Source organism: Equus przewalskii, chromosome 13, assembly GCF_037783145.1.
Source record: "Equus przewalskii isolate Varuska chromosome 13, EquPr2, whole genome shotgun sequence".
Classification (NCBI taxonomy): domain Eukaryota; kingdom Metazoa; phylum Chordata; class Mammalia; order Perissodactyla; family Equidae; genus Equus; species Equus przewalskii.
Window position 1 is genome coordinate 41,846,337 of NC_091843.1, and position 17,361 is coordinate 41,863,697.

Here is a 17,361-nt window from a genome sequence, read left to right on the forward strand (position 1 = left end):
CTTGTCCTGGAGCCGCAGGAAGGGGCTGGTGTCGAGGAGACAAAGAGGCGACGAGAAAGGGGCCAGCCGACCTCCAGGGCCGCGCTGGCCGAACGCGTAGGGCCTGCAGGCCGCCAGCCCTGGAGAGGGCCCCCGAGGCCTGGGGAGGAGCCGCCGGCCGGCCGCGAGCGCGAGCTTTCGTCCGGGCTTGTCCAGCTGCTGGGACGGGGCTCGGTTATTTTCAGACCGTCCGCGACCCAGTGCAAAGTCAGGGGCGCGCATCTGGGGCTTCCCGCGGCGCCCGCCGCCTTCGACTCCCGGGGCAGGGGGTAGACTTTACCAAGATGGAGTAAAACGTTTCCTCGAATTCAGTCACGAGCGTCCTCACATAATCGTCAGCGATTGCTAAACGGCTGTTAGGGGTGGTAGGAGGGAAGGAAGAGGCTCCCTCCACGGCAGCCCGCTTTCCCCGAGATGGTTCGGCCTGGGGGTCGTGTGTCATGATGTCCCCCATCCTCCGCTCCACTTCCCGGGAGAGAGGGGAGGAAGGTTGCGTGGGAGGCGACCCCGAGTTCTCGGGAAGTGCTTTTACCTAAGGTTCCTGCAGTCCTGTACCGCTGACTGACTTTTTCACTTGCTACAGAGTGTCTGTAAATGTTCTATTCAGGGAGCTGCTGGCCGTGTATAATCCAGGTCTAAGCTCTCATTCAGCAGGTTGGGTGTGTTTCATAAGCCTGCTTACTAACCACGGGCCAGGGAGGCTTGGCAGGCAGTGAATTTAAAATCTGCAAACATACCTCGGTTTTACCAACCTAGGTACAGCACAGACTGATTCTGGGTCTTATCCCATGCGTGTGGGTTGACTTTCTTCCTGCAAATAGTCTCCTTAGGGGTGGCACTGGATATCCCCTCATTTCAGCTATTCATGGTGCACCTTTGTCTCATTTTTCTAAAAAAATCTCTAGCTTGGTCCCAGCTCCAAGGCAAAAACATACATACTCAACAGTTAGGAACAACAATACGCTACAAATTCCGCCACCGTGTGAGTGATTAATAAAAAAAATAAAACTTTCGTTTATTTTCTCGTATCTCTAAACCTTTCGACCAAAGTACGTGTAGATGAATGTGCAGAGCAAACAAAAGACATCAAGATGTTATATACATGTTTTTAGGTGAGGAACATTGGCCCTGAGCTAACATCTGTTGCCAATCTTCCTCTTTTTTATTTCCTCCCCGAAGCCTCAGCACATAGTTGTATATCCTAATTGTAGGTTGTTCTAATTCTTCCATGTGGGATGCTGCCACAGCATGGCTTGATGAGTGGTACATATGTCCACGTGCAGGATCCCAACCAGTGAACCCCGGGGGGGCCACTGAAGCTGAGTGCCCTAACTTAACCACTGGGCCACAGGCCGGTCCCAAGATACTATATTTTAAAATGAGTCAAAGTTAAAGGTGATGTCCTCCTTTTTTAAACATATTGCAGTATTCCAAGTACATATCCTATACTACATGACCTGGGTGAACTGGGTAACAATTCTCTGCTCTGAAATTTCAATGCCAGCTGTGACTTTCTCTCACCCTCCAAATCAACACGTAGTGAATAATTATTCTAAGCACCTGGAAGTGGGAGAAGTGGTGAGGATGGAGAGGAAGAGTAAACCCAATATCGTAAATTGCATACCAACAGATCCGTGTATCATCATGAATAATTAGTTAGCTTTTCCACACACCTTGACAGTTTCAGCAAGCACCTAAAGAACGTTTTAAGAATCCTGATTTCTCTCAGAAAACGGGTGGTTTCATTTTAAGATCATTCCTCAGTTTCACTTAGCCTTTCAGCTACATAGCTAGTCCATTAGTATAATGATAATTTAAGAGGTTTTAAATACATGCCAGGAAAAAGTGAGAGGAAAGTTAATTAACCAAATAAATCCATATCTAATGAGGACAAATTGGATAAATAGAGTGTTATCAGCTGTTTAATATACAGCTGAGAAAAATTACCTTCAGCTAGGCATCCTTGAGGTCTGATTACAGAAGTGAGCCTACCCCACCCACTCACCTAAATTTTATTTAAGAGACCAACCTAGGCTCTTCCTGGCTTTTAGGAAGAAGGCTGGCATGGGGAAATGTGTTCCTTGCTGATTCTTCCAAGCCATGGCGCTTCCCAGCAAGTTCTTCCTCTGGTTTTGCTGCTCTGCCTGGCTGTGTTTTCCCATTAGCCTTGGTTCTCAGGCTTCTAGGGAAGCAGCTCAGATTGCAGCTAGTGCTGAGTTGGAATCTGAGGCTGAGCCTTGGTCCTTGCTGCAGCCTCTCAATGGCGGAAACAGATCTGGCCTCCTTCCTGCTCTCTTCAAGGTTCTGCATGACGGGCAAGGCGGGGCTCCTAGGCTGCAGCCAGACTCCAGAGCTTTACGCTACATGAAGAGGCTCTACAAGGCGTATGCTACCAAGGAGGGGATCCCTAAATCCAACAGAGGCCACCTCTACAACACTGTCCGGCTCTTCACCCCCTGTGCCCAGCACAAGCAGGCTCCTGGGGACCAGGTGGCAGGTGTGTAGGAGCGGATTGGTTAATGGGTGGGAAGATGATAGACGACTCTGCCTTTCAATTGCAGAAAGCTGCCGGGCCTCACTCCTTGCATTGCATTTTACTTTGTGTGATACTCAGTATCCAAATTCAAACAAATCTGGTTCTTGATCTTACCGTTTCTTCCTAATGCCCTCATGCGTTAAGGTGGGCTAATGTGATAGGATTTTAGAGCTAGAAAAGACTTAATGACTTAAAGGAAAGCACTAGTGGAGAAGGTTAGCATCTTGTCCAAGGTCACAAAATCAAGACTGGAAACCAGGTATTTTGACTTCCAGTTGCTTAGTCTGCCCATTCTACCAATGCTGGCCTGGAAATGTGCCTAAAATATCTCATAGCTATTGGTGTGCTTTGTTAAACAGGATGTTTTCCCTTTTTATGTTGCTTTTGTGAGAGGAACAGTAGGTACTTACACAAACTGTTAACAATTTGACTCAGCACCTTGGTATCTTGTGTGTGTGTGCGTGTGTGTGTGTGTGAGAGAGAGAGAGAGAGAAAGCAGCGCTTTAAAAAAAAAATCTATATTCACCAGCTCGTGACTTAAAGAAAATCATTCTAACCCAACAGGTCACTTGTGGCTGTTTAAAACGTTTCCTCCTTCCTTGATGTCCCATTTTATTATAGTGGTTTTAGAGCCTCCATTTGTCAGTCTCAAGTGTTTCAAATTAACTTAGACCATTAAGTTTTCTTTATTGACTCCATCCATTAGGGCTTAGCATGTCTTCTTAACAAGCCTGTTAAGTATTTTTATTATAGGTTTGCCTCTAGAGACTCTCCAAGAGAAAAATACCACTTTCCTTATTAGCTTCTGTGTTTGGAGCAAATTATTCACTCTAAAACTTTAGAATATAATGATTCCTTGTTGTTTTAATTCACCACCAAAGCTATTATGATTTTCTGGTGATTAAAATATCCTGTTGTAGTTGCTGGGAGTTAGTTATGGTCCCAATTACTGGCATTTTCTGTGTAACTGCGTGCTCCCTCCTCCACACCCCCCCCCCCCCCACCACCCTTTTGAGGCATGAGGAAGTGGGAAAAGAGAAGGGAGAAAGCACATACAAAGTACTAATGTCTTGATTTGACTTCCTATTATGTTCAGTTTGTATTCAAGCACTACTGGTGGACTGTGTTTTCTTCTCAGGAACCCTTCCGTCAGTGGACCTGCTGTTTAACCTGGATTGTGTTACTGCTGTGGAACACTTACTCAAGTCAGTCTTGTTATACACATTCAACAACTCAGTTTCTTTTCCCTCTGCTGTTAAATGTGTGTGCAACCTGGTGATAAAAGAGCCAGAGAGCAAGACTCTCCCCGGAACTCCATACTCATTTACCTTTAACTCACAGTTTGAATTTAGAAAAAAATACAAATGGATTGAGATGGATGTGACCCCTCTCCTTCAGCCTCTAGTGGCCTCCAACAAGAAAAGTATCCACATGTCTGTAAATCTCACATGTGGGAAAGACCAGCTGCAGCATCCGTCAGCACAGGACAGTCCGCTTAACACGACTCTTCTGCTATTCCCCTCACTGCTTTTATATCTGAATGACACAAGTGCTCAGGCTTATCACAGGTGGCATTCCCTCCACTATAAAAGGAGACCTTCACAGGGTCCTGACCAGAAGAGAGATCTGTCTGCCTGTCCAGAGGGAGAAGGGGCTGCTGAGGGTATAACATCTTCCCGTCACCGGAGAAGTCAGGAAGCTGTCAGCTCTGAATTGAAGAAGCCTCTGGTTCCAGCTTCTTTGAATCTGAGTGAGTACTTCAAACAGTTTCTTTTTCCCCAAAATGAGTGTGAGCTCCATGACTTTAGACTTAGCTTTAGTCAGCTGAAGTGGGACAACTGGATTGTGGCCCCGCAAAGATACAACCCTCGGTACTGTAAAGGGGACTGTCCCAGGGCAGTTGGGCATCGGTATGGCTCTCCAGTTCACACCATGGTGCAGAACATCATCCATGAGAAGCTCGACTCCTCAGTGCCAAGACCATCATGTGTACCTGCCAAATACAGCCCTTTGAGTGTTTTGACCATTGAGTCCGATGGCTCAATCACTTATAAAGAATATGAAGATATGATAGCCACTAAGTGCACCTGCCGTTAACACATGGTCCTCTAGACTAACATCTTGAGCCTGTTTGGCAAAGTAAATGCCCTTCGCCTATCTGCGCCTTCAGGAGAAAGCATCATGTGTCAGACCTGTAAATATAATGCCGTGTGTGTTGTGTAAGGAGGAGCCTGTGTGGATTAGCACATTCTGTGGCATCTATCAGTGTAAAGCAATAACATCTGCCTTTTTAATTTCTAAGTGTAAATATAATGTAATTCTTTTGGAGAGCTTTAAATTTTTTCCCTGAGCGATTTTTTTTTTCTTTTCATAGGAGTCTTGTTTTTGATGTAAGAAAAAGTGCTGTAGTCTTGTTTAATGGAAGAATAAATTCTTGTCAGAGGCATAAATTCCCCATGTGTGTGGTTTTTTTAATTAAATGATTGCTTTTAAATGGTCATTTGGGCGGGAGAGGAAGTGTGTCTAAAAGCTAATCTTGGCTCAACTTTTGATCTCTTTTTCAGAGTAAAAGAGAGGGTAACTTCTGGTCCTGAATCCTGATGAAGTGAGATTCCCTAGGGCTAGAGAGTTTGCAACATAATCCATTTCTGTTGTAGCACATGTAGTATGTAGAAATGTAGTACAGTGTACCAACTCTGCTCTTAGATGGCCTCTATACGTCAATTGATTACATCAAACAATGTAACATTTGTCCCATTTATTTATAGGAAATTGCCTTGCAGATTTTTCCAAGAAAATGCAATGTTCAAGATTTTTTTAAATGCATTTTCTCTTTTGTATGTTTAAAACCTCTGACCCTATGGAAGGAAGTCAAGGAACGTTTTTTCTTTGTTTCTTTTGTTTATTTGTTTGCCAATTTCCCTCGACTAGTTCCCCTCACTCCACTCCCACAGATTTTTTTCCAGGTGGATTTAGGACTGTTCCCATTAAAGCTGGCAGCAAGGAGGTTATATTACAGAGCAGGCCTTGTTTGGCTGTGAGGGCTTTTATGTGGATTTTTCAATAAATCGACCTCGAGAGAGAGTCTTTGGGGCACAGAGTTAGGGCTGACGCAGTGATTTCTGTTTGTTTCTAAAACGCTAATCTACAAACCAAAAGTGACTCCTAGATGCTAGAAGTAATTTTCATTCTTGTAAATGATCTTTTGTTAGTGCCTAATGTCTAAAGCAGCCAGCTGGGATTTTGACAGGGATTGTGTTGAATCTATAGATGGGTTTGGGGAGTATTCCCATCTGAACAATGTTAAGTCTTCCAATCCATGAACGTGGGATGTTTTTCCATTTACTTAGATCTTTCATTTCTTTCAACAATGTTCTGTAGTTTGAGTATATGTTTTGTACTTTTTATTAAATATTTCTAAGTATTTTATTTTCGATGCTATTGTGAATGGAATTATTTTCTTAATTTCATTTTCAGATTCTTTCCTGGTGCTAACATACACATGACAAACCTGCACACGCTGACATAAATGCTCAGTTATCGGCTCTTGGTTCTTTCCTCTCAAAAACATTTTTCAGAAAAGTGGGACTGAAACAGAGTTTTAGGTGGCCTAGTTTTCAAATAACTTTGCCATCCTTAACTTGGAGTCACTGCTCTTTTTGTAAATGAGGCTGCAAGTCTAAGAGAAATGGTGTTTCAAGAGTTTCGTTAGCTTCTGTCATTCTTAGGAGTAAAAAGTATCTAGAAGGGACAGGGCATGAGTAATGGTGGCAGTGTACAACTAAACTTAGAGGAAGGTAAATCTCCCTTAAATACGGCTGTTTTCAAATAGACTGCGTGGAATATATATCAACTTAAAGGATTCCTCATAGTTCCCCGATTACCCTAAACTGATTTTTTTTTTTTTCTGGAACAAGGGAATTTGTCTTATTTTTATTTTTTTTTCATGGCCTAGTTCTGTGAGTATAGAATGTGGTCTGCAATCTGAAGGTTTTGGAAAGAAGAAACTGAAGGGGTAGTTCTGACAGAAGTTAAGTATTAGGGTCAATGCCAAAACTAGGAGCAGAAAAAATAGCTCCTTCTTACAGGTAAGTTCTAAAACTGACAGACTTGTTCATAGGGTTTTGATGCTACAGCTGAGTAATCATAGCTTGAAGAACTATAAGCCTGGCTTCTGAATTTTTTCAGGCTTAATTTGTAAATCTAGTTTCATTCATAGGGCAGTGTTAATATTCAGGGTTGATACATCTGCTAACGGTAAACTTCAAAGATTCTCTTCTACACAACTGAGGAGGATATACTAGTCTCCCAGCTGCCTCCTCCATAGGAAACCTGTTTTTCTTCAGTTACTCTTTCTTATAAAAGCCGCCACTTTAGAAAATAAATGAGAAAGGACAACAGTGATTTCAATCTGGAAATTCAAGGATGAGGCTACCTCTGCCTTCAATAGCTGCCTTCAGGTTTGGCATTTAGTCCAGATGAGATATGAGGTCACCTAATGTGATGAGTGCCTTAGTACGCCAGGGAACAATGGGGCGTGTGAGGGGCTGGTTTTACCTCCAGCTCTGAGTTTCCTGCTCTTTATCCGTTTAAATCAACTCCTGTGTTTCGTTGGTTGAATACTTTGTGTTTTACTAATCAGCTTCAAGGGCAGCAGCCGCTTGACCTGGTTTAGAGCTAGTTTAGACAGCTTGTGGGAAAAATTAAGTTGCTCTTTCATGGAGTAAACGAGGAAGTATTCAGTTATATAAGTGATCAAAGAAAAAGGCTCAGAAGAACTTCGTTTATATCAAAATTTTAAGTAGTCAATTTTGATTTGTAACTTTGAAGGGATTGTAACTTTTATAAAATGATAAAGTGAAATTAAAACATTTAAAATATTTTTTAGAGGATGTCAGTCCCCAAAACATTTCTTAGTTATCTGGATTAGCTGAATGGATTGATACGATAGAATAGTATGCTGTTTTATCCATTAACTCTTCTCTAAATAGAAGGAAAAATAAACACAACCAGGAGATTCAGACGCTTCATCCTCTACCAGAATCAACAAGTCGAGTAGGTTCTCTTCATGTGCTTAATTACTTCCTGATGCAGCTGGCCTTCCCAAACCGCAGACTGACTAGTCAATTTTTGGAAGGGGCTTTGATTTGTTAGTAAGCCCAGGACTATTTGAGTGTCCATGTAAAGAACAGGATTCTATAGATGGCCTGACAGAGTATTTCTTCGTCCTACCTTACATGTAATGCAATTTGTATGGAATAATTGAGTAATTAGATCTATATGGATAAGGGTCAACTGTACATTTTAGGCATCTTATTGTTTAAGAATAAGTGCTTTGTGAACGATTTACAGAGTCGTTTATAGACCTGTCTTGGTGCTGGTGTCTTTCCACATTGGAATGCTATGACAGGCAGTGTTATGAATTTGCAGCCTGTGCCTGGATGTCATTTTGGTTTTCTCAGAAATAATTAGCTCACTGAATAAATATTTATTGAACACTGACTATGGGCCAGGTGCTATGTGTGGTTAAGAACAGAGTCTGATGTTCTCAGCTCCAGGAAAAATGTCACCTACCAGAAATGGAGACTTCCTTTATTACCCTAAGTTCCATCAGTGAGTATTTGTCACCACAGAACATTCTTGGGGTGGTACTACATAAGCAGACTGCGTGAATATGACATTTTCTTTAGATTAGAATTTTTTAAATTAAACAATTTTAAGATAATGTAGATTCACATGCAATTGTAAGAAATAAGAGGTCCATGTATTTTTTATCCAGTTCGCTCAGTGATAACATCTTACAAAACCATAGCATACTATCACAACTAGGATATTGACATCGAAACAACAGATTAGAATTTTTCACCTCGAAACCTACTTGGGTCAAAGGAAGTGTTGATCCTAACATCAATAAGGTTTTGATATCTCCTGATGGAATTTGCTTAATGGTTCAATATTTTTTCATCTTATACCACTTCACCATTATCCTTGAGCCCTTTCAATTACAATTCTATTAATTCAATAAATATTTGGGCACATACTAGATCTCAGATACTCTTCTAGATGCTAGTATAATAGTGGTAAATGAGACAGACTATGGCACTTGCTCTCATGGAGCTTATATAACAGAGGGGAGAGACAGGCAATAAACAATTAAACAACATGAGCAGCCATATACAGGAACCTCTAGGCAGAACAAACTGAGGTGAGAGCAAACTTGTATTCTAAGAACAGAAAGGACTGGGTGTGCCTGGCAAGTGGGAAAGGAGAAGGAATGAGTGAAGTGGCAAGTGGGGTGGGAGGAGATGAAGTTAACCAAGCAGACAGATGAAATGATACAAAATTTCTTGGCCAGCACAAGGGCATTGGGTTTTTATGCCAAATTCAATAGGAAGCCGTTGAGAATGTTTAACAAGGGGCCTGAAATGATTAGATTCATTTTTTTAAATCATTTTAAGTGTTCTTTGTAGAGTTTTTTAGAAGAGACTAGCCTGAAGCAGGGTGACCTTTTAGGTTTTGGGGGCTATCATCATGGTCCAGGTGAGAGATGATGCTGGCTTGGATTGTGGCAGTGGAGATGGGGATGCAAAGAAGCAAAAACTTGGAATTTATTTTTGTGGCTTCTCTCTTTGTTGTTTGGCCTTTCTCTCTGAGGTTGTAGGATGGCGACCTTCTAGTAAGAGAAGAAACTTACTCCTTATGGTGAAATAAAAGGATAAAAACTTATCCTGTTACCTGAGGTGCTTCCTAATTATAATTTTTCTTGGTTCTGTTTTCTTCTTGCATTATTTCTTAAAAGGTTTGTTTCTCTTTGTTTTGGTCTTTGCCTTTCATGTTCGAGGCTTTTCTAAAATGCGTTTTGTTGTCCATTTATAAGTGTACGGCCCTAGAAAGCTGTTGGAAGCTCTGAATGAAAAGGTGGGATGTGTTAATTAACGAGCTCTTTGATTTGAGGCTCCTATCAGTTTCCATGGTTTCTCCACAGAAGAATTATCGAATCTTCTGGTGGGAGGAAGATATACACTTACCTGCTGGTTTTAGAGCCCAGGAATTTAAGGGGCTTTCACCTAATCCCTTTTAATCCCAATACAGCACCTCTTCCCCCAACCTCCACCATGCCTGGAGTTCACTTGTCTGGAACCTCTTTGATTCAACTCTTCACAGAATCAATCCCCTGTCTCCAGCTGGGTTGGAGGAGGGTAGTTGCCTAGCTGCTTGGGATGGGGAGCTATACGTTGGGGTCCAATTGTTCCATCTACAGACTCAGCCAATACTCACTTACAGTCGTTGCTGGCACCACTGCCTTCCATGGTACCTGGCATCTTCATTTCCTGAGCTTTCCGGGGATTCTGTGGTATGACTCAGCAAACTACTCACTGACATCCCTACCCCCAGCAGGTTTAAGTTTCCTTTTTAATTAGCTCTGCTTACTCTTCCAGACAATTTCCAGCTTCCAAAACTTTATTCACACTGGTGTGCTATGCTCTCATCTGTTCTTTGCCCTTATGTGGGTGTATTTGACATTCACTTGTTCTGGTGTTAATGGGAGGGAGTAGAGATAAGTGCATGTGTTCAGTTCTCCAAGTGAAAAAGAGGTACTTGTTTAAGCACCATGTAAAGTCCTTGTTCACACCTCTTCTTAGAGAAAATGGATAAGAAAAGTCCACAGCAAATTGTAATCCTTTTGTGACTTGCAAAGAATTTCTACACGTCTTCTATTTGATGGCGTCCTTAAACTTCTCCATCTCATCCTTGTTAGGTCAGTTTTGGGTAAGGAAAGCAGAAGTATTTGTAAGGCAGGAGAACATCCAATATTTAGACTGCATACCACATTTAACATAAAAAAAGTACCTCGCTAGAGGAGGTCCCGTGGTGGGTGATTAAGTTCGAGTGCTCTGCTGGGGTTTGTGGCCTGGATCCCAGTGGAGACCTACACACTGCTCATTAGGCCATGCTGTGGCAGTGTCCCATGTACAAAACAGAGGAAAATTGGCACAGATGTTAGCTCACCAAAAACAGAAGCAAAAAAAAGTACCTCACTAGATAGAATCGACTAGCAGGATCAAGCAACTTGCCAATAAGTAACCCGAGTTTTGCTGAAATGTAGGAAAACTGAGCTCAATTGTACCTTTAGAGAAGGGAAAAACAGACTTAACAGTCTATTAAAGTCAAAATAAAGGTTAATGTGCACAGCTTCCATTGCATCATTTCCCAGGAAAATTTGTGCTGTGAACTTTGCAAACCATTGCATGATTGGAGAAGAAAGTGATCAGGATCACAAATGTTCATTGTGCTCATGCCCTTGACCGTTACCAGTTTGCGAAATATTTGTAAAGGGCTAAAGCAGGGTTGTGGAGATTGAGGAATCTTGGAGATTCACTGAGTTGATGCTGCACGTCGAGCACTTCCTGAAACTGAACAGTCGTGGCTTCATCTTATTCAGCTCCTTCTCCAACGAAACTACATCACATGAGGTAACAAGTATCCCCAAGAGAGCAGCGCTTGGCTTATTACTGCTCATCAAGATCTTACGAGAGGGAGAAATGGTGGGCAGGCCCCCAGAGCTCTGGAACTTCTCTGACTCTAACTTTGGGAAAGTGAGTTAACGTCTCTGACCCAGTTTTGTCACCTGTAAAATGGGGATAATAAGAGTACCTACTTCATAGGGTTGATGGAGTAGTAAATGAGTTAATGCGCGTAAGGAGCTTAGAACCATGTCTAGCAAATAGATTCTTACTAAGTGTTGCTTTTATTATTACCATAACTAAGGCACTCTGAAGCTGTGCTGTCCAATACAGGAGTCACTGACTATGTGTGGCTGTTCAGCATCTAAAACGTGGCTCATCAAAACTGAGTTAAGCTATGAATGTAAAATACACACAAGATCTCAAAGACTTAGTATTAAAAGAAGAATGTAAAATACCTCAGTTTATTACATTGATTACATGTTGAAGTGATAATATTTTGATATAGTGGATCTATTTGGATATATTAAATATGTGTAAATATTTAATATAAAAGTTTATTTCACCTGTTTCTTTTTACTTTTTAAATGTGGCTATTACATAATTTAAAACTATATCTGTGTCTTACGTTGTGTTTCTATTGGACAGCACAGCAGTCTCTTCCTCACAGGATTTCACTCTAACTCCACCCTGATATTGCCCCCCAGGTGGAGCTCATGACACTTTTTTTTTTAAAAGCTTGGCACCTGAGCTAACAATGGTTGCCAATCTTTTTTTTTTTCCTGCTTTTTCTCCCCAAATCCCCCCAGTACATAGTTGTATATTTTAGTTGTGGGTCCTTCTAGTTGTGGCATGTGGGACGCTGCCTCAGGGTGGCCTGATGAGCGGTGCTATGTCCGCACCCAGGATCTGAACCAGCAAAACCCTGGGCCTCCAAAGCGGAGCGCGTGAACTTAACCACCCGGCCACGGGGCCAGCCTCTCATGACACTTCTAAAGTACACGTTATATATTTATTACTTTAATACATTTCCCTTCTCCTATGCAGTAGCTTTCTCTTTCGAATAATGATACTCAAATGTACTTCTTTCCCACATTTGAACTGCCCAAGCATGGTGGAATCACTGATGGTAAAAGATGGAACACAGCTCTTGCTGGTGAAAACAGTCACAATTTGAGGAGAGAGGCACAGATTGAGATATATGTGAAACATGCTTTAATTTTCCGTAGCTACCTTTGGAGTGTGGTCCTCAGGGGCTGTCTGATTAACTGCCCTATTCAAGTCAAAGGAACTGAGAGAACATAGAACTCTGCCCACCAGGAGACCTGGACCTAATTCTGCTGAAGTTCTTTTTCTTTCATGAAACTGTACACATGAAGCTGAGAAATACAACGTAGATACACGTGTGGTGTCATGTTTGGGCTACGTCTTGACTTGATAGGTCTTGAGAATAATTTGTGTTACTGTGATTTCAGAGCGAAATTGGTTAACAAGGCGGCACTAAGCTACATACTTTTGAACAGACTCCTTTTGAGTTACCACTAAAGACTCTTATTTTTAAAAATAATTAGTAGACTTTAATTCACCCTCAATAGTAATTTTCAAAAAGTGATGTGACCTGCATGCATTTGAATATTGGAACATGTGGCTGATAGATAAACCTGAAGTCACCCAGCTTGCAAGATGCTTTTGGGTCTGTAGGCAAATGGTGTTCTGAACTAGTGGGTAAATTAGTGCAAGAATACACGAGCTTACTTTCTGCATTTAGAGACACACACTTAAAATGTCAGAGTGGTTAGAGCCCTTGGAGGCCCTCTCTTGCTTTGCATATGAAGATCTTGAGCGAGAATGGGCTGATATCAGCAACAACTGTGAACTGCATGTGTATATCCGTATACATGCACACAGAGAAATTCACATAGCATAAAATTAACCATTTTAAAGTGCCCAATTTAGTGATTTTTAGGACAAATCACAAGGTTATACAACTATCACCACTATCAGTTTCCAGAACATTTTCATCATCCCAAAAGAAACTTCATAGTAATTAATCCTCACTCCCCATCTGCCCTTCTCCCAGCAACTAGCAACCACTAATCTGCTTTCCATCTCTATGGATGTGCTTATTCTGGACATTTCATATAAATAGAATATGTGGTCATCATATTCTATTTAACATCATATATCATACAATATGTGGTCTTTTTTCTGGTTTCTCCCACTTAAAATAGTGTATTCAAGCTTCATCTATGTTGTTGCATGTATCAGTACTGAATTTCTTTTTACAGCTGAATAATATTTCGTAGTATGGATATGTGACTTTTATTTATCTAGTCATCTGTTATGGCCATTTGGGTTGTTCCCACTTTTTGGCTATTATGAATAATGGTGCTATAAACATTCATGCACAAGTTTTTGTGTAAACACATGTTTTCAGTTCTCTTGGTTATATACCTAAGAGTGGAATTGCTGGGTCATATGGTAACTCAGTTTAATTGTTTGATGAACTGATAAACTGTTTCTGAAGCAACTGCACACCATCTTACATTCCCACCAGTGGTGCCTGAAGCTTCTGATTTCTACATCGTTGCTAACACTTACTGTCTGTCCTTTGATTATAGCCATTCTGGTGGGTGTGAAGTGATATCTAATTGTAGTTTTGATTCACATTTGATGTCGAGCATCTTTTCATGCACTTATTGGCCATTTGTATATCTTCTTCGGAGAAATGTCTATTCAAATTCTTTGCCTATTTAAAAAAATTGGGTTATTTGTCTTTTTATGTTGAATTGTAAGCCGTTAAGCATAGTGAGGTGAATCTAATTTAGACGAAGCGCTCACTGCTTCAGGAAGACCAGAGGGTTGCAGTTTGGCTTTATTTTTAATCCTTTTTAGGTACTTATGAAGTTTTTGAAAAGAATCCTTGTTCACAGACTGTGAACTAGGACGTACTTTCATCACTAATAAAGGTTGTTAATCTAATCCTAAGAACCAATGCAGAGGATCTGGAAACCCAGATGAACTCTCTTGGGAATCCTTGCTCCATCCATGGCAGCAGCTCCCCGAACCCTCTTTGCTGCACCTGAGTGAGTGACTGAAGCAATCTGCTCTGAAAAGAAAGTAACACCTTCTAGTATGGTAAGGCACATCTTTTTGTTAAAACCACCAGAAGGAGAAAGTGAAACAAGAATTGTAGAGACCTGAAGGAAATGACCAGTCCAGGATCTAATGTTGCTTTAAAGCTTGTTCCTCAGTGAGGGCTGACCATAAGTCTTTGCATTGGCAGAGCCACCAGGCCCTCCAAGGGCGCCTGATGCCCCGTAGAGGCATCAGCCAGCAACAGCTCTCAGTGGAAGACAGGATGCAGCTGGTTTCCTTTTGGGTCCTGGCTCCTAGCATATGTGTCCTCTGCTTCTCACCTTAAGCCATGGGCTGATTGGTACATGGACATGCAGTAATTGCTTGCTGATTGAATGATTCCTTTTACACAATCACTTCCATAGGAGGGCCACTTGGTGCCTAGAATGCTGTTTGTATAGACTCCCCTTTACATCTCTCCCAAAGCGCACTCACAACACTAATCACCAGCTCCTGGAGACCAAGGCCATCCTTGGGATGTTGCTACCAGCTGTGAATTCACAGAATGGAGGAATGACACAGCTGTTCACCTGGGATCAGGTCTCCCACATGTACTCATTCAACAAACACTGATGTTAGTTCTGAGCCTGGTACTGCCAGGCACGGTCCTTTTCTTCAAGAGCTCACAATCTGTCTAATGGGGCAGAAAAACAAGTAAATGGCCATATGTTCTACAAAGTAGTATTAGTTGGAACAGGGAACAATGAACTCTGCCTAGAGATACCAAGGAAGGCTTCACTGAGGAGGTGATACTTGGCTCAGGGGGTGGGTAACTCATCATGCTGGGTCTTTACCAGGGATATTTGCTAGTGGGAGAGGGAAGAAAAGAAGAAACCTCAGCATATGTCCAACCCTCTATGGGGGCCAGCTATGGGACAAGAGCCTATGCTTCTGGGTTTCTGGGCAGGCCCACCTTGGCCTGACATCAGCTTAGTCTTTTGGTCCATGCTGGTGTGAAAAAACAGGTAGAATGCATGTCAACCCTCTTTAGTGCAAGAATAGGAAAAAGCGACTGATCTCCAAATTTTCTTGCCTTTGTTTTTGTGTTTGTCAAGGGAAATCTTGTTTTCATCTTTATAGCAAATGTTTATGACTTTGAACAAGGAACTTGTCTGTCTTGTGTTTCTCCTGCACTGCTTTAGCCTGTTTCCTGAGTTGCTCCTTTTGAGGTTGTGTGAGACTTGTGAGAGGGTCTCCAGCCACCTCAGGGCAGGGACTGCATCCGTTTAGCCCCAGGGCAGCTATGGGAGATCTCTCTTGCCCTCTTGCCTGGTGGTTGCTTCCTCCAGGGAAAGAGTAGGTCGGAACACCCAAATATAGCTAGATTTTCCTCCTGCCTACCACTGGCATCCCAATACAAAAAGGTGTCTTGGCTCTATATAAGAAACTTCTTAGTTTCAGCTGTAGCAACCAGCTCTGCCTGACTCATTCAGAAAAAAGAATGTATTGGAAGGAGGTCTGGGGGTTCACAGAATTGACTAGAAGGCAGGAGGACCAGGCTATGAAAGTAGATAGGAACCCCAGGAGGCTGGGCAGCAAGGGCAGGAGACAGGTTAGGACCACCATGGTCATTGCATCCCCAGACTTGATAGTTTCTCATCTGTCGCTGCGTCTCCATATCACTCACAGGAGAGTCCCAGTCCCTGGCAGGAGCATCAGGTCAGTCAAGCCCAGGTCTCAGGCCTGGACTGTGGCTGGACTGGCTTTCAAAGTGGGAAGAGGGCTCTGTCTCCTCAAGACCTACACAATATGGGATTCCCCCCAAGAAGGAAGCATTCAGATGTCCACTGCAGCCATGTTTGGGGGAGTAGTGAGCCAAGTTTCAGAAAGGAGCTACCAAGAGCATGAGCAACACCCATGGGAGACCCCTGTGTAGAAGGCAAACCTTAGAGAGAAAATTGGGGCTGGGATTTAGTTGAGATTGTATTCCTCAGAGGAGAAGCTGAAATGAGGAATGATAATGATAACATGCCCTTTCTTGATGGCCTACTGTGAGCCTGGCCATCAGGCAATGGCATGTTTCCTGTGCCATTTATACGTGATGAAATCTCATTTAATATTTACCAGGCAAATACGTAGTAGTATCTCTGTTTTACAGATGAGGAGATGGAGGTTCAGGAAGGCTGGGATATCCCCAGGGTCAAAAGCCACTGGTGTTCACACATGGGTCTGCCGGGCTTGGCCTCACACTCTCTTTCTCACTATGCTGGTTTTCCTCTGCCTGGGATACACGGAATCAGAGAACACCTCCCTGTCCCTGTTCCATGGTGAGAAATCAGAGAGTGACCAATGAGCCTTTCTGTGACTCCACTCTGCCACTTCCAGGCAATTGCTGTTAGTTCTTATTTGCCCCAGAATTCTTTTGGTGTCACTCAATTAATAGACACATCTCCATTTCATCTTGCTAGGTGATTTGGTAGGAAGGTCAAAAGTAACTTTCTGCTTTGTTTGTGTTTTTTTAACTCCTCTTCATGCTTCCCTTGAAGCACACAGAGCTGCCAATTAGATTGTGTATGTGTTATGTGAGTGTCTGTGGTCACATCCACCCTGGCAGGGTCCTAAAAATGCATGGACCATGATGGATGTCAGACACATGCATCCATAAGTTTCAGAATGAAGTCTCCTCCCTGTGTGCAACAGACCAGATATGTCAGTTAAAATCAGCAGGATTTTCTGGGTGAATGTTAAGGACATGCATTATCTGCTTCCAGAGCCAACCAGCCAAAATTCATCCCACATGCATTTGGCATGTGGTGATCCAGTCCTGCACCAAGTTCAGCATGCAGCTTCTGTGTACAGCCCTGAGCCCAGAACTCCAGAATTCCAGAATTGGATTGTTCTCCCATTGAAAATGCTGACCAGGTGACTCCTTGGCAAGCAGAGACCTGGGAGGTTTAGCTCAAACAGAAGGGCACTTTTAGGAGAGGGGCTTTTTGGAGACCATTTCATCCCTTTATAAGGGCCTGAACACAGAAGGGGCAGTCTGGCCATTCCTGGACTTAAGCCAGCTGTTGCCCTCTCTGGGCAATGCTGTTGGGAGTCTAGTTCAGAGCCTGAGTTAATTTCTATGCTTGAGAACCAAAATGAAGCTTAGCGGCACTTTTCATCTGGGTCCCAGGAGATCAGAATAACAAAGTAGAGACGCTCACTTAACCACCACTTGTCTGTCCTCTGTCCACTGCA

General features: G+C 42.6%; 1 protein-coding gene across 1 annotated transcript; it reads left to right on the plus strand.

The window, feature by feature from the left end:
- Positions 1 to 612: 612 nt before the first annotated feature.
- GDF9 (growth differentiation factor 9) lies at positions 613 to 5,025 on the plus strand. The gene is made up of 2 exons (XM_008538376.2): positions 613 to 2,536; positions 3,714 to 5,025. Exons 1-2 carry the CDS (start codon positions 2,140 to 2,142, stop codon positions 4,670 to 4,672), a joined length of 1,356 nt encoding a protein of 451 aa, XP_008536598.2. The 5' UTR covers positions 613 to 2,139; the 3' UTR covers positions 4,673 to 5,025.
- The last annotated feature ends 12,336 nt before the right edge of the window (positions 5,026 to 17,361 follow it).